We start from the raw sequence: 22,173 nt of genomic DNA on the forward strand, positions 1-22,173 counted from the left end.
ATAGAAAGCAGTGTTAAGGGGCATAAACTTTGCTACAGATGCCTCTATTCACTACCTAGGAGGATAATGGAGTGTAAAGCTAGTGACAGAAAGAAGGTAGGTAACAACAAAGTAGGTCAAGGAACAATAAAAAGTTTTGGTAGGAGGGTGTAGACAGTGACTAGAGGGTAGAAGTGGACAAGAAAGCAACACTAGTTACAATCCCCATTTGAAGTGCTTGATATTATAAGATAATATTTCCTTATTAGTCACACGTACATCGAAACAGTGAAATGCATCTTTGCATAATGTTCTGGGGACAACCCATGTTGCCACGCTTCCGGCACCAACGCAGCATGCCCACAACTCCTAACCTGTACGTCTTTGGAACATGGGAGGAAACCGGAGCACCCAAAGGAAACCCATACAGTCATGGGGAGAACATACCAAACTCCTTACAGACAGTGGCCAGAACTGAACCCGGGTCACTGGCGCTGTAATAGTGTTACACTAACTGCTACACTACCATGCCTGCCAAATTACCATTACCACCAAAGAAAAAAGCAGACCAAAAAGATGTGGAAGGAAAATAAGTATACAAGCTACGTTCTAGAATTTAAGACAATGTATACACATTACTTACATTAACATCTGTGTGGTGGATGAGCACACACAAGGCTGGAAGAATCTAGAAAGACAGTTTATTCAGCTCAGTTAGTATCAATTTTATCTTTCTAAGGGTGCAGCTGAAACATTTTAAATCGTGAAACAAATCAAAGCTAAACGTACCTCCTGAATTGTTTCCATTGGTGGGGGTGGATCCTTGTGACGGCAGAGATTAACCATCACCCAAGTGACATTTCGAAGAAAGGTAATGGGAATAGATGGACTAATGAAAGAAAGTAAGGGCTTCACAACTCCAAGGCTAATGACATAATCTCTGCATTGAGGGCCATCCCCTGTTTGTAAGGATTAAGGAAATAAACGTTATCAAAGCTCAATCCACAAGAAAAAGCAATACACCTTTCCAGAAAGACATGCATTTATATCTTCGGTTCTTTTTGATGCGCAGTCAGTTGATTTTGGTAGCGCATAGCATCCAGTTTACACGTAGAGCAATGAAGTAAATAAGCAATTCAACTGTTTCATCGATGATAAACGAATAATGAAATGTTGGCCAAAACTATTAAAAAAAAACCGATTTACTTCCAAATATGCTTGTGATCTCCCATGTTTACCTTAATGTGGATGGCATCAAGGTTTAACACTTCAGCTGAATACAGCAGTTCTGACAACACAGCATTGAAGTATTAAGGATGCACTTAAAAATGCAAAATATTCTCCCCATAAACCCTACCGAAACAAACAAGGCATTTAAGTCGTATTCTAACAGTAAAAGAAAACTCCCCAGTACAAATCTACAGGGTAATTTTTGCCTACAACTGTGGACCAACAAAAAAACACTAGCCTTTCATATATGTTTGTAAACAAATCTCAAAGTACTCTGAAGAAATGTTGTATATGAGATACACAAAATTATAATGTATATTTTAATTTAAAATCTTTTTCTCAATACAAATATTTTATTTCTGTCAAAATGTATGTTTTAATTAAAAGAGAAGGAAACTATGATGTTATTAATCTTTTGGAAGCCCTGGAACTCGCAAATATAGGGGTTGGAACTTCCAATCTAAGAATGCTGAGCCCATTTCTCATTCATGTTTAAAATTTCATTTTTAACAGAAGTGGGTAGATACAATATTCTCCTTGCAGTGCTCCTGATACATTTTTCTCAAGTTTAAGTACTCTGCGAAACCTTCGCCAAAATTAACAAATAGTAAGACCTGGGAATCACAGAAATTTTAAATCTCCGATTTCTGGATGGGATCCCTTAAGCAAATTCTTGCTCCACAAATCTGTTTTCTCTAACCACAAGTCACTTACACAGCCAGTCCAAGGATCTATCCTAGCTCCTAAAAACTCCTGAAAGATACAAGAACAATAAAGTCTAGCTTGATTTTCTTCACTTTAATCTCTTGCCCTGTCTTCAAGAAGTTGGGGGGGGAGCCAAAATAAAACACACAAAGTTCTTATCACAAAGTTCAATGTTTTAAAGGTGATGCAGTTGAGAAGCCTTTTGCATTAGTGCTTTCCATAAAAGGTTCTTCCATAGAAGGTTCATCAGTAATGAGTCATAATAAAACTGAAAATATTAAGTGTTAAAATATTGCATTTTTCCTGTCCTAAACAATAGAAACAGAACACTTACTGAATTTATTTTTGCTGTAGTGCAATGTTTCAAATCAAATATCTTGAAGCCGAGACATCTAAATTTGCAAATCTATAAATCATAACCACTGCTCATAGTACTTCATAGCCACACATGTCAAGCCAGGAGAGAATTAGATATGGAATGTGGTTTTGGTAAAGAGATGCACTTTGAGAAGATTCTTAAATGAAACAAAGTCAAACAGAATTTCATAAACTAGGATGGATACCAATGTATGGGGAGTCATGAAGCAAGACATCATAGAACATTACAGCACAGGCCCTTCGGCCCATGATGTTGTGCCGACATTTTATCCTGCTCTAGTATCTATCTAACCCTTTCCTCCCACATAGCCCTCCATTTCTCTATCATGTGGCTATCTAAGAGTCTCTTAAATGTCCCTAATGTATCTGCCCCCACAACCTCTGCCGGCAGTGTGTTCCACACACCCACTCTTCTTTTAAAAAACAACTTGCCTCTTACATCCCCCCTATACTTTCCTGTGTATGGGATACAGTCTCTTGTAACCATAGCATGTGGGTGGCTGGTCCAGTTGAGTATCTGAGCAATGGTGAACTCAAGCATGTTGATGTTAGTGTTTGGCCATAGTAATGTCAATGGGCGCAAGGGTGGGTTGTTAGACTTGCTCTTGTTGATGATCTTTGCATGGTACTTTTATGATACGAATATTACTTGCCACTTATCAAGCCATGCATAAATATCTAGGATTACTACATGCAGAAACAGACTCATTTTCTGAGGAGTGAATTGATTGAACACCGTGCAAAGATCAGCAATTATTCTCACTTGACTTTATGATGGCAGGAATGTAACAGATAACAAAGCTGAAGACTCGGGCCTGGCACACAGGAATGTCCTAGCTACAGGAGGAACATTTATGGCCAGGAGATTGGAACAGCTAACATTTAAAAAGGGAGAAAGGGATAAAGCAAGCAACTGCAGATCAAATAGTTCAAACTTTGTGGTGGGCAAATTATTGGCATTCTAAGGGACAGCATTAATCTATTTAGAAAGGCATGAACTAATCAGGATTGTTCAGCTTGGATTTATTAAGGGGAAGCTCTCTCTAACAAACTTGACCGAATTTATTTTGAACTGCTGACAAGGAACACATTTGATGTGGTCTGCATGGATTTTGGCAAGGCTTTTAACAAGGTCCCACATGACAGGCTCATCAGAAAAATAATAGCACTTGGGATCCAAAGGAGAATGGCAAATTAGATCCAAAACTGGCTCAGTGATAGGAAGCTAAGGATTAATAGTTGAGGGATTTTCTGTGACTGGAATGTCGCTGCCAGTGGGCTTCCACAGAACTTATTACAAGATAGAATTAGGTCTTATTGCCATGCCTTGAAGGTGGGTGTCAACAAACATGGAAGTGCCAACCATCTCTATAGGAGCTCCATTGATGGGGACAGTCGTGTTCACCATACCACTTCCTTAGATCTACAACCAGCTCTTCCACAATTGTACAAATGCTATAATGAGCCACATCTCCCCAACAGTGATGAAACCGAAAAAGTTTTTGGTGATTATGTGCCACTTGATAGCACTCCCAGCAACACTTTCAGTTTGTTGAATATTACAAGTAAACTGATTGGCAGCATTTAGTTGGATTGGATTTGTACTCTTCATAAAGATAAATATCCACAATTTTCCCCAATTGTCCAGTAAAAACCAACACTAATGTACTGGAGCAGATTGGGTGGAGACAAAGCTGCTCTTGAGCATAAATCTTCAGTACTACAAAATGGAAGTTGCCTGGTTCCATGGCTTCTATTTTATCCAGTGCTGTCAGCTGCCTCTTGATATCTCATGCAGTGACTAAAGACTGCCTGCAGTAATGCTGGGCATATCAGGTGGCAGCTGAAATGGAAGATCAGACAGTGTGAACTTCTGGATGAACATGGTTCAGCCTCATCTTTGGCATTCACCAAGGACATTTTTGATGCTATCTCCTTTCATCAGCTATTACCACCACTATTTGCAACTGCAAAGCACTGATCTGATCCATTAGCTTGGAGATTGCTTAGCTGGGTATAGTGTATGCTATTTAGCATACGTAGCACCAGTCTGGCACCTCATTTTTAGATATACCTGGTGCTGCATCCAACATGGTTTTCTGCAATCTTCATTGAACCAGGATTAATCCTTTAGGTTGACTGTACTGGGAGAGTCTTATGAGATGCCATGAGATTGCAGATACCCCACAGCATTTGATGGATGTCCAGTTTTAAGCTACCAACATTGCTCCAAGTCTATTCCATTCAGCATGATGGTATTACCACACAAAATGATGGAAGATATTCTCAATGCAAAGAAAGGACTTTTGTCTCCCCAAAGATTGGGCAGTGATCACTCCTACTGAGATGGTATTGGACAATTGCTACTGCAATTGGAAGTTTGGCAAGGATAAAAGTAGGTTTACCCTTATTGTTGGTTCAGCTGACACCTGTCACATACTCAACCTGACAGTTTTGTCCTTCAGGACTCAGCCAGGTCAGTCAGTGATGGTGCTAGCAAGCAACTCTAGATGATGGGCACTCAAGTTCCCCATCCAGAGTACAGTAAAACTGTGATAACTTGGCATCTGATTGTCAGCAAATCCTGATGGTTCAGCACCTGGCTGGAAGTCTAGAGTGTAAGTGCAGTAAGCAGCCAGAAGCAGGAGTCCAGGGTTCAGCCAAGGATCCAGACTGTGGGCTGGGTGTGTGGCTGGCGTGAGAGAGGTTGGACTTGAACACCAGGGGCCAGGAATGCAGGTAGATTTCTGAAAAGAGCCAGGGTTCAGATTGCTTGGATGTTTTTCATTTCCTTTAAACTCAGAGCTCACTTAAAAGAAATATTATTGCATAACATTTTATAAAAAGTGACAACAGAGAGTTTGGGTATTAATTGAGTAACATCCATTAATCTGGAAAATCTGCTAGTTCAGCATAAAGTCCCAAGGGTGTCAAACTTCTATTGTACATGATGCTCTTGTTACTTCGAAGTAGTGTTCAGAGAAATACTGAGTTATCAGTTGAGGGATGATGCTAGTTGCTAATCAACAGGAAGTCTCTTTACACAGGTTTGTCAGATGCCAAGAGACTTCACAGAACAATCCTTTTTGCCTGCATACCAATATGGATTGGTTGCAGGAATGAGACAGTATGTGATGGAGAGAGTCTGGCATGTTGCTTATAAGGATGAACTTTGAATACAACTTTGCCAGAGTGATGCTTGACTAGTCTGTGGGACCTCACTTATGATTCGGACACTAGCACCTTGTTGCTTGTGAGGACTGAAAGGATGACTGGAGTGAGAGGGACTTTGCTGTACAATATTTCAATGCCGATATCATTGCTGGATTGTCTGTCCAGTTTTATTCTTGTGTGTTTTAAACACAAGTTTTTGATTCAGCTGATTGTTTGTTGGGGCCATTTCAGAGGGCAGTTAAGAGAAGACCAATAATGGAGGCATGAAGTGTGGTGCAAGCACAATTAACTTAAATTCAAAGTTTCCATCCAAACCATTTCAATTCATCTATTCCGACACTTAAATTTGCCTATAAAGCACCATGGGATAGTTTTTAAGCTAATTGACTGTCCAGAAATATCAGCATTACAAAAGGGACCATGGACAAAAAGAACAAACCTTCACCTACAGCTGATCTACTATGCCAGATTTCTGTTCAGTGGAGGCTCCAATGCATAGGATCGCAAGAGGCTACAGAGGGTTGTAGACTCAGCCAGCTACATCATGGGCACAACCCTCCCCACCATCGAGGACATCTTCAAGAGGCAGTGCCTCAAGAAGGCAGCGCCCATCACAAAGGATCCAAACCGTCCAGGACACATCATCTTCTCGTTACCACCATCAGGGAAGGGGTACAGGAGCATGAACGCCCACACTCAACAATTTAGGAATAGCTTCTTCCCCTCCATCAAATTTCTGAACAATACTTCATCATTACTTTTTATTTGCACCATTTATTTCATAATTTATAGTAATTTTGTGTCTTTGCACTGTACTGCTGCTGCAAAACAAATTTCACGGCATACAAGTCAGTGATAATAGACCTGATTCTGATCTCAGAATGCCAGAAGAAAGATTCAGTGACAGTCAGAATAAATAATGTCAGGTAAAACATACCTATGATGTTTCCTAAAGCCCAAACCGCTTGTTCACACACATTCTGATGTGGAGAGTGTAGCAGTCTTAGAAACAGGGGAACAGCATCTAACAAGTAAAAAAAAAATCAAACTCTAGAAAAATTTAAGTTTCAGTGTACAAGAGGATAACCAGATTTCTTGCAGAGCATGTTGTAGTTTCCTTTCTTTAAGCTATTTTTCAATTGAAGATTTCAGAATCAAAGACAAAGCCAAATTGAAGTGCATCAATGGGGTTTACCACACCTTTGACAAAGTTTAATTCACAAGTGTTTACCCAATTAATTGTTGTAACAAATCATTTAAAATTAACAAACAGATTACATGCCAACTCAAATTAAAATGTCCATTGTTTTTTCAATTTAAATTAAATTCTATTTTTATTAAATAAACCAGAACCTTTAAAAGACCTCTCCGATTTTATTTCAAGGATCACAGTACAACTATACAAAATTTCAAGGATCAAAAAGAAAATCAGTATCCAAGAAAAAAGAGGCAACACTTACTTGATTTAACCACAGCCTGTGTTTGTTCTGAGGTGCCAGAAGCAATATTAGTTAAAGCCCATGCTGCTTCAAACTGTAATGAAGGACTACAAACAAAACAAAGCAAATTACTAATAATGCAGGTCATTTCACATTGTTTGTAAGTTTTGTTTTGACATTAGAAGAAAAGCTGCTATACTCACTTTGAGAAATTTAAATTTTAAATAAAGTGGTCACATTCAGTACTCACTTGTCATCTCGTTCTAGACAATGCACAAGAATTGGTAAAATGCCAGAGTTTATTAGATCATCTATTGGTGGATTGCGATCACTTGATAACAACTTCCTGTTGGAAAACAAAAACAAAAACTTGAAGCTTTTACATCAACCACAATTTACTTTCAAAGTGTGGTATAACATGCACCTACGAAGTACTGTGAAATCTCAAACAAGATATACTGGGACAGGCGAGTGAGATCTTTACTAAATAACTAAGGAGCAGTTTAAATAATGCAAGATGGTGTCACAGAGTCTTAGAAATCAATTCAAGAGCTTGGGCAAAGACATCCGAATGTACAGCTGCAAACACTAGAGCAAAAGACCAGAACTGATGGTGTGAAGAATTCTGACAGTTGTAAGGTTGGAAAACAATAGGAAGTGATGGAAAGAATTATAAGTAAAGATTAAAATTGTAAAAATGTCATTAATAAACCAGCAGCACAAGTATAGAGGACGATGGCTGAATGGGATACTGCAAATGGTCAGCAAAATTCAGGATGATGTTTATGCAGGGTGGAAGAGCAACTGAGCTGAAACAGGAACAAAAAAAGTTAAAGGTGGAAAGAGACTTCGGTAATAGATGATGTGTGTGGTCCCAAAGCTCAGCTCATAGTCAAATAGGATGCCTTGAATGCTAATGATTTAGCTCCTCAGAAAGTGGCCATGGAAAAAGAATAATTGTTGAGGAACACTTATGGAGAGAGAACTGAAGACAATGGCTTTGGCCTTACCAACATTTAATTGGAGAAAATTTCTGCTCATTCAATAATGATCAGCAAGCAAGCCAAGTGACAAAGCAGAGACACTTGCATTCTATTCTCAAAATCAGAAGTGCACATTTTTTTTTGTAACAAGTAGTAGCTTTAAACATTTCTAATGAAAAATAAACCAGCACTTCTTCCAGGGATACAAGTTATTTGTATTTTGAGCCAGCAAATGTTACCAAGTTTAGAGAGTAACTATCTCACCTAGCAGCTTGCACTGCACTGAGTTGAAGCCCCTGGTTGTCACTGGAAGCATTCTGTTTGATACAATTAATCACACAATTAGTAAATACTTATAGTAAATTCATTTTGTGACAAGTAAGTCCAATTTTAATGTTTGTTAGTTACCTGAACAATTGCTTCAAGTGATGTATTTTGCTGTAGAAAGTAAACAAAATATTGATTTGATGTACATTAAAAAGTTACTACAGTTTAAGTAACCAATTATTTGGAATAAGCTGCTTTATTACAAATTCTGCAAGCATTTAACTTACTACATAACAAATGAAGCGCATGGCAAAATGCTCAAACCATTTAAAATTAGAGATGTTATATAACATTTAAACAAGCTGAATGAAATGGAATTTCTGCCTGGTGAACATACTAAAGGAAAAAAACTACAACTAACTGACAGCTGAAGGAGAGCTTCCAAAAGTACAAGTAATTATTCTAGCCTAAAAAAAATTGAGAACTCCAAGAACCCTGCAAGTTGCAATAAAGCATTTAACTTTACAAGTGGCCATTGACAAAAACTGTATTACCTGAAGACAAATAAAAGTGACATGGAATAATATACACACTTAAGAGAACTGAACCAATAAGTGAAGATTGACCTCACTGCCAAAACCAGATGATGGCACCCTCTTATTTATCATTAACACTATTAAATTTAAATGCAAGCCTTAAAATGAGCAACAAAACTGATACAAATTACATGAATTCAAATTTTCCTGTTTCAATTGTGATATTATCCCCATGAAAAAGCTGGAGTTAAAATGTTGTTTTATTGTCACAAATTATACTTGAGACCTAAGTAAAAATAAGAAATAACAGATAAGAAAATTGTTCCATTGGTAGTGCAAAAATAAATTTAAAATCTAAGCACAATAATTCATTCGCCCATGTATTCTGAATGTGTTAACGTGTGTTAATTCTATTACATTAATTCTAAAACTGATCAACTGACTCAAGTGGGTAATAATAAAAATATGATGACACTGCTTCCAAAGAAAACTGTTTACTAATGCCAGCATTAATATTAAAACCTCAGACTATTAAGTATTTCTCTTAATCAGCTGTGAAAGTAATTACCACTCTGATGTCACCATCAAGGTCAGAATCTTCACAAGCATCTTCTTGAGGTACATTTCTTCTCTTTAATAAATGTTCATCCCTTTTATTCTGTAAGAGTAGAATATTTTGTTCAGATGAAAAATAGGAACTTCAATTGTAATATTAAATGCAAACAAAAATGAAGAGTTTTTATAACATATAGACAAAGTAAGGAAAATAGTAAGCAATATTTATATTCTACAATGTATCTTACATTCAACCAGTTAAGTGTACTGAAACTTTAAGATGACTTCTCAGTTTACTAATGGCTGCCATTTTCATAACTACTTACTCTTACAACAGTCAGCATATAGACGTAACTATTTTTAATATTTTTCGTTTGCAACTTTGTTTTACCAGGATTTCTTACCTTTCTTAGTTCTACAACCACCTCATTTCGTTGTCTTCTCATAGACTAAGGGAAAAAAAACATTTAATATTAATTCCTTTTATCTTCCACATAATAAATTGCTATTCTATTTTAATTATGGAGTTAGTTTTTTTTAATTCCACAGTGGTGCACAAAATGACCACAAAAGTAAAATTGCTTGAGTACCAACCTGAACTACAAAGATACATTTGCATTCACAAAGCAATACAAAACTAATTTAAATGGCTTTTATTGCTTAGTGCTAAATGCATCACACATGCAGTACCAAGGCAGATCGGAGTGGTCCAAGCTTTGGTCCCATAGTTTGGAAAAAAACAATTAAGAGTTCTTCCTAATTAGTCACTGCTGGATTAGACCGTTTACTGCTGAGTTATCAACTGACACACACTGTCCAAATTCTTACGTGCCTTATGGGGACCAGATGAGGACAGAGGGTTACCAATATCTATAAGACTGAACTTGAATTTCTGGGAACTCTTTTCGGGTTCCCAGTCACCAAAAATTAAGACACTCAAATTAGTGATATTTTCTACAGCAATTTTATACTCATCTTCTAAATAACTGAATTACTTCTTACTCCATAATAAAAATCAGCTGAAAAGCTGCGAACCTATCAAATCAACATCAAATAAACAATTCTATAAAGCATTTCCACATTGCAGTAACATTAATTTTGCTTGTAATGTTGTAGCTTATTTAACTGAAAACATCTTCCACTGGGAACCAATATCCCAAGGAAATTACAGAACTGTGTACTTCTGGAACTTCTCATCTTTGGTAATGTCTCGGGGTCAAGGATGAAGATTCCACTTAAGTTGTGAAGGTTCAGAGGTGGCTGAAGAGTTCTATTTGGGACCTGCAGACCCTCCACAGGTTAAATAGGAGGTATTAAACACAGTGCTAAATAGAAGAGGTAGTATGCTCCTTAAACCATTTTCCCTGGGCTTTAGCATGCTCACAGAGATTCAGTTCTCAGTACTTACCTGGATGTTTCTTTTTCATTGTGATTGGTTACAGGCTAGTAATTCCCACAAATTGGCAAGAACATGACAATTTTCAAGGAAGTCTGAGGAAAGCCTTGAAGCATTTTCAGTCTCCTCCTGGTAACCTCATAATGAGTAGGGGGTGCCTGTTTCAGGAACCTGGTGTAAAGCATAAAAGTGATATGGTCCATCCATAGGTGCAGGCTGCAGTTACAGCCTTGATGCTGGGGATGTTATCCTGGGGCAGTATGCCAATGCTGAAATCCACTAATTCTGCCAATGGAATTGAGGATTTTATGAAAACTGATGGAGACACCCTTCCAATGCTCTGAGGTGCTGCATGGAGTAGATAGATAGATATCTAAATAGTCAGGGTATCAAGGGATATGGGGATAAGGCCGGAAATTGGGATTAGAATAGGTTATTTTTCTCCCCATTCCCTTTTCCCTTTTCCTTGGAGCAGACTCGATGGGCCGAATGGCCTGCTTCTGCTCCCTTGTCTTGTGATCTTGTGATGCAGTTCACATCTCCCAAAAATACAGAGCACTCCTGTATTAACCATTAAGTAAGAAAATCTGGATTCATGTCATCTTTTCATTCAGAAGGTATGGTAACAAACTTTTCAACATTGCCTCGACATGTTACCTCTTGTGACAAGTGTGGTCACATATTAAGTAGGAGTTTCCCTAAATGCAAGGCTGTGATTCTTGGAAGTTTTAGGTGGTAGAATGAAATCTAGTTGTAGACCCAAATGATAACAAAGGTTAAGGAAACACCTTATATTTAGCCACCTCCATTTCCTATGCCAACTTACTTACTATTCCCCCAACTCCATGTAGTTCTACATCACGTGAGGTAGTTTCTAATTTAACAATACATTCTAACTTTACCAAAATAATTTTTTTTTCAGATTTTAGTTTTGTGTCACCAATAGCAATAATTGGAAAAGCAAATCCTATGCCTGCTTTGGACTTTTTACTGCTCAAACTAAAATGTTATCTTCCCATTTCTCAGTTCATCAATTCTGTTTTTAGAAAAAAATCAAATGGGTGGTTTAAGTGCAAGCCAAACCCTGCTACTTCTCAGAATTTAAATGTTTAAACATACCTCTTTCCAGCCCAGCTCTAACACCAATATTTTCCAACTTCTATTAGGTATTGTTAGGCTGCACCAGTTGCCCTCCTCAACCTAAAACCAGTTAATAATTTGTCTACCAGCACTCCCTTCCTTGGTCTGTTGAGCAGAGGAAAGTATCAGCCATGGACTATTCACCATCCATTGTCCTACATATTATCTTTAGCCTAATGATTTAATCACGTTCAGGTTGAATGTCCGAGCCAAAAACTCCTGCAGATACATGACATGCAAACCAACTTTTTTTTAAAACCTTAAAATAATAACATTACTAAATACAGTGAAAAAAATGAGCACAAACTTCCAAGTTAGAGGTATAACCCCAGAGAAATGTCTAAGAAAATGTTGTCATTCCATAAGTTCTGCCTGATGACAACATCCTTTGCTCCTGCCAGTAATTCCTTCATCCAACCAAGCAGGTCTTTGTCTGGTGCTCTCCCCTCCCTCAATATGGTCTGTGTTACTGCAAGGTGCTTTTTGTGCCCCAATATCATTCCGACCTCAAGGTGCAAACAGAAAATAGTATGTGGATCCAACACTGGACATTCAATAGGTCAAAATATACTGCAGGAGTGCACAGCTATTTAGTAACTATTATATATTAATGATGCTGCATGCCTTAAATGGAAATATGTTCAACTACCTGATATTTACTTCTTATGACATGGTAAGCACCAATATTCCATAAAAGGAACTACTTTTTGATTCAGTCAATTGCTAAAAGCTATAGCCTAAGTTTTTATTTTTCTTGCTTTGCTTCGTATTTATTTGCATCAGAGAAATACTTCTGGCCGAGAGCAGAAAAATAATGTCGTCTATTGCCTCTACCATATATGCTTCTAGAGATAACCACAAGTTGGAAGAATATCAGATGCACTAATTTCTTCTATATTTACCACCTTCACAAACTGGGACTTGGTTCCTTCTATTTTAACTTCACTACAAAATCACACTATTTAACCCTATAATGCAAATCCATTGTACAAAAGGGTACAAAGACCTGACTTATGAAAATCCAGCTTTACACAAATTTGCCCAGATTCTGCTCTCAGGTATAGTATACTAATCTCTTCGCCAGTAAACAATGCAGAGATCACCCTCAAAAGTCAATGCCTTCTCCAAACTCTTCAAGTGATACAAACCCCAAGCTACATCTTGTTAGTACATTTTATTAAACTTCTAACCGTTTTCCCACTGATTAGCAGATCAGCTCCCTCTGTTAACTCCACCTGGGCTGCATTCAGACAAACGCACATCAGAGTTCACTTGCTGGTAACAACCATTAGCAACGCTGACCATCCCCAGTCTACCCTGCAAATCAGTCCCCAAAGGCTGTTGATGTTGTGTATTTCACATTAAGATTTGGGGTGAAATTGTTCGTTTCAAACTCAAGGAAAATTCACTGTACACTAGCTTTCAGGAACAGAACCCCAATATAAGCCAGGGAACCCATACCAATTTTTAAATAACACATTTAATTAAACAAAGGCTTGGCTGTTTGAGGTTCTTTTTTCAAGCTCAATCAGAAGCTGTACCCATTGTGCAGCACATCACTTAAAAGGCTCATTGGATAAGATCTCTAATACTTTAAAGAATATGGAATATTTAGATCAACTGACATTTTTCAAAAGGTGGCAATACTCTGTAATTTATATTCCAATCATTATATTGTTTGTTCTCTTCCACCACTGAAATTGAAGAAAGTGATTGGAATAAAAACTAATTAGCAGGATCAGTTAGTGATTTTCTTTGAGAAACTGAAATTTCCTATTTAAACTATAACTGACTTTAAGACACCAATGGAATCTTGACATATGCACAAATTCTTCAGTTAGGATTATCAGAAGTTAAATTCAGCATAAATTACAACTCATAAGAAACCCAAGATCATGGTAATTACATTAACAATTTCTTTACCGTTATTGACTATTCCAGCTTGATGGGATTTAGTATTTTACTAGGTTTAAATTGTTGTTTTGAGGAACCTAGTTTAGTTACTGAAATGCACCAACTTAAAAAAAAGGACAATATAATGGCAGCTTCATTCAAGCCCATGTGGTGTGAATTGGCTAAATGCATTAGGATGTGCTCCTCCAACCATAAACCAAAGCAGAATCAAGTGCAATGCTCTCTCACTTGCAATAATGACAAATATAAACACAGGCCACACCAAATAGAAACATTAGGAATTGCCTAAACAAACATACAAAATAATTACACAACTCTCTCATCTGATCTCCCAAGGAAATCTGTGCCTGAAATTTTCCAAAGTTTCAAAACACACTTTTCAATAAAGGGACTAATTCTGAGATGTTGCCTGACCTGCTGAGTATTTCCAGCATCTTCAGTTTTTATTTCAGTTTGGTGTTTCAGTAAAATGTCTGTTAGTAAAGTTGAATTATCCATGATAGATCAATCATGCATAAAGTTGATGAATATTACTCATGCCTTCAAAGCCAACCACATCATTTTCAACTCTATATTTCACTGATACAAGAATTGTTCATCGTGTTACGCATCACTTCTACTTAATCTGCAACAGTCAAACAAATCAATTTAAAATGTAATGAGAAGTACATTCTCAACATCAAGGTAAACACTGCATATCTCTGATAACGTATTACTGAAGTACCACACAATGTAAACTTTTACATAATTAAATGACTACAGATGTTAACAAAGCACTTTATTTCAGAAAAATCACAGAACTGCAAATGCTGGAAATACAAGCAAGCCCTGCACTTTTTTTGGGGGGGGGGGGGGGGGGGGGGGGTGAAGGGTGTTCCTAGAAAATGGTCTGTATCAGGAGTTTCTCTAATGTGTTCACTCATCACCCATGCTCACTCCCCTACATTCATTTCCAGTCAACCAATGCTCAAATTTTCATCCATGTTCTACTCTGTCTCCTTCTGTAACCTCCTTTGTCCCAAAAACCTCCAAGTGTTCCACATTCCTCCAATCCATCTTCTCAGAGTTCAGTACAGCACTGCCTTCAATATACAGCTGGCTACAGTAAAACGTTAGATAAACTCTGATTGTGTTTCCCAACCACACTTTTCCTCCTCAACCTACTTTTGAGATCATGCTGTCATTGGCCTTATCATCCTATCATTTTCTTTGACTCAGATTTCATTTTTGATTACAATTCTGTGAAACACAGCTTTTTTCCCTGTTAAACTGTCCTATTATTCCAAGTTGTTTTGTTGTTGTGGTGACCAACTAGTTGAAAAGACCTGTATACTCAACCAAAGGATCATAATTTGAACAAATACAACTTGCATTTTAGTTTGAAATACCTGCAGTTCTTTTAAGGAGCAACACCAGCCATTACTTTCCAATCTTCCTGTATTTCCAGCAGCAGGTTATACAGCTAAATGCCAATTCTTTTTTGAAGGCATGGTTTTTTTGAAATGTTTTCCCCAATTTCCTTAGACAGTGAGGCATCACTAAACTGCTGCAAAAAGTGTTTAAGGTGATTCCCCACTTAAGTGTTCTATCAATGAAATAGAAAGATACTTTCCTGTTCTGCAATATGAAGAGGTTAGACAGCTCAACCCTCTAAAATTTATGAAGGGCCTATCACCCTTTACCACCAAAAATGTTTTACTGTGGAAAGTTCAGAATTAAAGGTAATTCTCGTTTAAGTTTACTGATGCAGTTTAATGCTATTATATGTTGTCATAATCAAGATTACTGTTTTTAAAAAAAGTTAAAATTATTCTTCTTGTACAATATAATCCTGCAGCTGTGTGCATTAATTCAACTCCACTAAAGGCATCAAGTTGTTAGCCCTTCACAAAGTTTATAAAGATTCAAGAGAGTAAATGTTATTGTTGAAATACCTTTATGTCACCCATTCACATTTTACTTACATCAGACACCAGCTTCTTGGGAAATGAAAAATGCAAGTGTACATAAATTAAAAGTTGATATGACAGTTACATTCACTGGCCTTATTCTTCTGATGGGAAAGATGAAATCATGCTAAAATGGGAATCCCTGTTACAGATGATACTCAAGTATTGCTCCTTCTTGCATACTAGTTGGATTTTCCAGTAATCAGTTTGATAATTATTCAATCTGCCATTAAACATACATAAATATGGTACATTGGCATCAAAATAATTCTTAACTATCATACAGTATATTGCAGAATACATTATGCAGATAACATACATGATTTGATTGTTCAAATGAAAGCAATTTTAAGACTTCAATCTCATCTCAAAGCACAGATCAAGCTACTTTTGTATTACAGGTTAGTTCTGTGAAGCAACTTATCTCTAAAGTTCATGTCAATTAGTCTAGGCATTCGCTGTTCTCAAATTTAAGAAAATTCCCCATTTTCCATACAGAATATAAACTGATTACCTTGAAATCAGTTTCTTTCCGTAAGTGCTAATATACTTTAAGAGGCAAAGTTATCTGGAATTTACACACACCATTTTCTGCTTCATTCCACTTTATACCTGAAATAGGTTAAGCATCTGGATAGGAAATAACTAGACCCCGAGGATATTTACTCTACAATTTGACTTGTTACATTTATAAAATGCGTTGTGTGTCAAAAATAACGAAGACGCTTACTAACAGCATTTTTCCCCCAAAGTATCCACCATGCTTATCGACCATTAACACGTACTAAAGATGAAACATTTAAATAGAGCTTCTGGAAAACGTGTCAAAACTTTCAGATCACAGGGAAATTGCAACTTATAAATGCAGATAACCCAGGATTTATTGGCCACGAAGCAACCGAGTTACTCTTAAGCCACTTTTTTTTTCCCCTAACATCTCTCCGAAGGCGCCCGGACGCTTGCCTTACTCACTCACGCCTGGCGGCTCCATTAGGCCTCAGGCAGGCCCGGGCTCGGATTACTCACAAATTGCCAAAGACGTCACGGCGGCGGCGGCGGCACCGCAACAAAACACAAGAAGGAACAATAAAAAAAACCTCCTTCACCTCCAGATCCCGCCCTTTGTTCTTGAAATTTTTCAGCCTCTGCTTATCGTTGTCCGCCATTGCCGAGCGCCTGAGGGTAAACTAACCGCGCCTCTTCTTCCGACGACCACCGAACAATGACAAGGCCGGAACAGCCGCTCTCCCCGGCGCCCAGCCCGACCGAGCGACCACCCACCTCCCCTCGCCCCTACTTTGCCTTCTCCGAAATGAGGCAAAATGCCGGTAAAGCGCTCAGCCTCGCTCTCGCCACAAGTGGCAACTCGCAGCAAAGCGGAAGCTGATTGGTTTGCGCCGACCCGGTGATGCGGTTGGGGGGGAGGAGGAGGAGGAGCAGGAGGAGCAGGAGCAGGAGAAGCAGCAGCGGCGGCGGCGGCGAAACGATTGCGGCGCGACTGGGTCATCCGGACCCAGGGGGCGCTGCCTCGCCCCTCGCCCCACCCCACCCCTCGCCCCTCGCCCCTCGCCCGACCCCACCCCTCGCCCGGCAACCGCACCGCTCGGTGCCATGTTGGAGTCGTAGTTAGTTGGGGACTGCGTGTGCAGGTTGGGTGGCTTCTGCGGGTGAAGTGTGTCGGGGGTTTTGTTGCGCAGCGAGGTTGTGTTTTTGAATCGTTTGGGCCCACGGCGAGTTCGTGTTGGAACCAGGCCCGGTCATTAAAGCATGAGCCCTCCATTTCCCGGTGACTGGGCTGGGCTGGGCTGCGCTCGGAACTGGTATTTCCTCCACGAGTTCCTGCGCCTCCGAAACAAGGATTTTAGATTATTCCTGCGACAGCTTGAAATATGTCACGTTTCTCTGGGTTGCGATCAGTTTACCGCCTCTGGGCGCTCCTAATCAGCATATTGATGTCTTGCTGCAGTCCAGAACTTCTTTCCTCACTGTCATCTGTTAACTTTTGTATCATTGGCAAACTGTTTAATCGTTTTCTCTCCATTTGTCCAAGTCAGTATATATAAAACAAAACACCCAGTCTCAAGTGGAATCCCACTACGCATAGCCTTCCTGTCACTAACACTTGCGTTGACCATTACCTTTCCATTTCTTCCACTGAGCCAAATTTTAATTAAACTTGGCACTTTTTCTTGGATTCCCTTGCCTTTCCTTAACAAGTCCATGTTAACTTTCCTTGATTAACTTGTGTCTTTCTAAAAGCTGATTCTTGCTGTCCCTCAGAATTTTTGAGTAATTTGCCAAAAAAACAATATCAGGCTGACTGGCCTTTAGTTACTCAGTTCCCTGCTATTAAACTGTATCTCATAAGCAGTCTCCCAGCTCCATATCTCCAGTTAAAGATGATTGCAAAATGATAGAGCCTGCACTATTTCCTCCCTTGCTGTTTTAAGGAGCCTGCAATACATTTTATCCAGGCTGGAAAATGTATGCACTTTTGGAGAATCTAGATTGTTTGTGTACACTACATTAATCATGACCAATGCATATTATTCTTCCTCATTAATCCCCATCTTTTGTAAGGACAGAGGCAGAGAATTATTTTAGAACCGTACATGTGTCTGCCAACTTCGTACCCAGGCTATCATTTTAGTCTCCAATAGGACTGTTGTTATCCTATTTAACTTATTTATAAAATAGGTATAAGGGGTTACCTTGATTTTAACTACGAATTTTTTTTCATGCACTCTTTGCCTTCCAAATTTACTATTTCTTTTCACCCTGCATGTTCTGTACTCTGATATATTATGCTATTTGCAATGTCAAGCTCCTTGTCATCCCTTTTTTGCCTTCTCCTATCCTGTACATTCCCCAATATGTATTAAGTCTAGATTTTGGAATTATCCTATTTCATTGGGAACAAACTTGTTTTGAAACCTCACTGACTCCTTGAATGCGTCCCACTGCCCTGAAAAGATCTAACTTCAGATTGCTGTCCCAGTGCTTTTGCTAAATCTAATCTCAGCCTTATGAATTTGGCCTTACCCCAATTTGAACCTTCCTCTGCTGGCCTCTCTTTATCCTGAATAGTTATGCCAAATCTATCTATATTAAGACCATTGTCTCCAAAGTTCTTTCCCATTGTCACTCTTTGCATTTTCCCAGCTAAATTCTCTAAAACTACATCCAGTACCATCCCCTTGTTTGTTGGGGTTGTTACATATTGATTAAAAAAAGTTCTGGAATGCATTTCAAGAATTTTGCACCTTCCATACCCTTTACGATCCTAGTTATATTAGGGTAGCTGAAATCCCCTGCTATTACTCCCTTGTTATTTTTGCACTTCTCAGAAACTTGCCTAGGTGCTTGCCAAAGTTCTTTGTTTTCTTTTTCCCAGCTTTTGTTTCTTCTGCCTACCAAACTCATTTCTCTATCTTCTAGATTTGTTCACTAAGTTATTTCTGCATAAAATTTTCCCTCTTTTCCAAGTGAAATTTTTGTCAAATTTCCATCCTGTTAACAAGCTGGTGTTGACCCAATTAATTCCAGCAAAGTTCCCCACAAGAATGTTGGCCCTGGCCCTGTTGAGAAGCAGTCCATTCAGCTTGTACTCCCCATTCAAGCTCCCCCACATTCAGTCAAATCCTTCACCCCTGTAACATTTCATCAACTGCACATTCAATTACACTATCCAATTTCAGTGGTACCGGCATATATCAGTGGTAGTAATCCAGCAATTACAACCTTTGATGTCCTGTTTTTTACTCGCATCGCTTGGTCCTTGTAATCTGCCTGGAGATGCTCATTCTTTTACCTTAGGTCATTGGTACATATATGGATCACAAACTGAAGCTGTACACCATCCGAATGTTTTGCAGTCTCTCTGGCATGCTTGATACTGATACCAGGGATGTAAAATATCATCCTTGTATCATGTCAATGGCTACAGAAGTACCTATTTTCCCAATAACTTCTGAATACCCTCTCATTGTAGGTCTTCTGTCCTTTCAATCCCATCTCCATTCAACCAAGTCAATCACCTATGATGCTAGGCACCTGGTTCTGTTCCGATGTGAATTCCTTTATGGAGAGTGATGTGTTACTTTGGTGATGAAATAAGTCTGACCTGTGGCCTTTGAAGAAGATGCAGAGCTATTTTGGGGAAAATAGGCAGGTTAGGTGGGTGCACAAAGACGTGGCAGATGGAGGACAATGTGGGAAAATGTGAGGTCATTCAACTCTGTTCAAATAAAATAGAAAAGTAAAGTTATTCGAATTGGTGAGAAATTCAGAGTTGTTGCTGTTCAGAGGGAACTGTACGTCCTTGTACATGAATCACTAAAAGTTAGCATTGCAGGTAACAGCAAGAAATTAGGAAGGCAAACAGTATGATGGCTTTTATTGCAAGAAGATTTGAATGTAAGAGAATTTATATAGGTCCCAGGTGAGACTACAACTGGAATATTGTATACAGGTCTGGTCTCCCTAACTAGGGAAGGATATACCTGCAATAGAGGGAGTGCAGTGAAGATTCATAAGGTTGATTGCTGGGATGGTGGATTTGTTCGAGAAGGACACTGGTCCTGTACTCTCCAGTTTAGAAGAATGAGAGGTGACCTCATTGAAATTTACAAAATTCTTAAGGGGGTAAGTGCAGGAAGGATGCTTCCTCTAGCTGAAGCCTCCAGAACTGGGGATCACAAACTCAAAATAAGGGATGGCCATTTTGGACTGAAATGAGGAGAAATTTCATGGAATTCTCTACTTTGACTGTGTTCAAAATAGAGTTGGATAGATTCTTGGATATTAAAGAAATCAAGGGAAATGAGGATAGGACAAGAAAATGTTGTTTAAGGAAGATCAGCCATGATCTTTAGGAATGGCAGAACATGTTTAAGGGGTCAAAAGGTGTATTCCTGTTTATAGGTTCTGTTTGTATGTTCTTAAATGGGGTTATTGTGGAAAAGTGGTGATGAATATAAGATCAGCTATGATCTTATTGAACGACAGAACAGTCATAGTCTCAGGTTATGTTCTTACGCATTTGGAACTCCTGCACTGTCTGCTTGATTCTGCTAATCTGCCTAGCAGTTTTCCATTCTTCTCCACATGCAACTGCTTTAATTGTGGGATTATCACCCAATGAAATGTGCTTTTAGATAGACCCCAGTGAGGCCAGCTTTGTTCAAGGTCCAAACCTTGATCTTGAGCTCTTCCATTTGATGACACCTCCCTCATGTAATTGTCCAAGAGGTGAGAAGGAATTTGAATTTCCTCATAGTGCAGCAGGTACATTCAATGGAACTGGGGAGACCTGCCATGCCTCTACTTACTAAAATAAAATCCGACAATTCTCTCAAGTAAATAATTAATAATTAACTGCATATTAGTTTATTTAATTAAATAATTGGGGGCTTTATTCCTAATTTAACTATTTACCTACTTATGATACTTAGCAGTTACTTACCCAGGCCACTCTGACAGCACCTCCCAAACTCGTGATCTTCGTCACTAAGGCCAAGGGCAGCAGGTGCATGAGAATGTGATCAGCAGCATGTTCCCTTCCAAGTCATGTTCCTGTCTGGGAAATATATTGTCGTTCCTCTGTTGTCACTGGATTTAAATCCTGAAACTCCATACCCTAACAGCATGGCAGGAATGTTTTCATGAGAAGCACTGCAGCAGTTCAAAGAAGATGGCACACCATCACCGCAAATGGGCAATAAATGCTGGGCTTGACAATACTACACAATCTTGAAAAATCAATTAAAAGCAAGGACTCTTTCACCTCTTCACTGAGTTCCCACTCTTATAAAACATCTAAAGAGTGGGAAAGTCCGTGAGAATGGAGAGAGCTATAAAGAGCTAGGATCAAGGGTGCATGAGTATGAAAACTGGAAGAGGCTGTGAGACCAGAAAGAGAGTGAGAGCTATAAATAATTTGATTTACACCAAGCTAATTAATTAAATAAATAAAATGTATACAGGAATTCTATTGCTGCTGCAATATGTGGGAGCTTGTGGACATTTTATTTCCAAGGTGACTACATCAACAGCTCAAAGAATTGCTCTGTGCTTGAATCCAAGCTGAATACATTACTAAACATCAGGGAGAGAGAAAGTTACTTGACCAATTGCTCCAGGAGGTAGCCACACCACTTGGAATATATGCATCTTGAATTGGTATTTGGTCAGGGATAGGAAGGCATGAAAATGTTTAATTCTTATTCTAGTAAATAGAGAACAGCAAGGTTCCTCAGACCCATTGAATGCATATCTTGCACGGTGAGAAATCCAAATTTCTTTGCTCCTCTTTGACAACCACAGGATAGAATATTACAGGAGCCTCAGTCCCTGCATTTACCCAACAGGTTTGAGGTTCTTGCAATTCTTGGAAACAATTGTAGGGACTGTGGGCCTGCTGAGCAAACTGATTGTGGCACCATGGTACCAGAAGTGTTTCAAGTGGAGCGAGTTAAAAGGAAAATGATTAAGGATCAGTATGGTTATGGCGATGGACACTGCTGCAAC

General features: G+C 38.7%; 1 protein-coding gene across 1 annotated transcript in view; it reads right to left on the reverse strand.

Annotated features, from left to right (window-relative positions):
- The window catches only part of kpna4 (karyopherin alpha 4 (importin alpha 3)), a 30,879-nt gene extending 13,878 nt beyond the window's left edge, over nucleotides 1–17,001 (reverse strand). The window contains exons 1-10 of the mRNA XM_052017239.1: nucleotides 16,752–17,001; nucleotides 9,651–9,695; nucleotides 9,260–9,349; nucleotides 8,297–8,326; nucleotides 8,153–8,205; nucleotides 7,156–7,251; nucleotides 6,927–7,012; nucleotides 6,404–6,490; nucleotides 769–938; nucleotides 623–667 (exon numbers count right to left, since the gene is read on the reverse strand). Of these exons, the coding sequence (XP_051873199.1) occupies nucleotides 623–667; nucleotides 769–938; nucleotides 6,404–6,490; nucleotides 6,927–7,012; nucleotides 7,156–7,251; nucleotides 8,153–8,205; nucleotides 8,297–8,326; nucleotides 9,260–9,349; nucleotides 9,651–9,695; nucleotides 16,752–16,811 (762 nt within the window). The 5' untranslated portion in view covers nucleotides 16,812–17,001. The remainder of the gene's footprint in view (nucleotides 1–622; nucleotides 668–768; nucleotides 939–6,403; nucleotides 6,491–6,926; nucleotides 7,013–7,155; nucleotides 7,252–8,152; nucleotides 8,206–8,296; nucleotides 8,327–9,259; nucleotides 9,350–9,650; nucleotides 9,696–16,751) is intronic.
- Between the last annotated feature and the right edge of the window lie 5,172 nt (nucleotides 17,002–22,173).

The sequence above is a fragment of the Pristis pectinata genome, chromosome 6, assembly GCF_009764475.1.
Source record: "Pristis pectinata isolate sPriPec2 chromosome 6, sPriPec2.1.pri, whole genome shotgun sequence".
Taxonomy (NCBI): Eukaryota; Metazoa; Chordata; class Chondrichthyes; order Rhinopristiformes; family Pristidae; genus Pristis; species Pristis pectinata.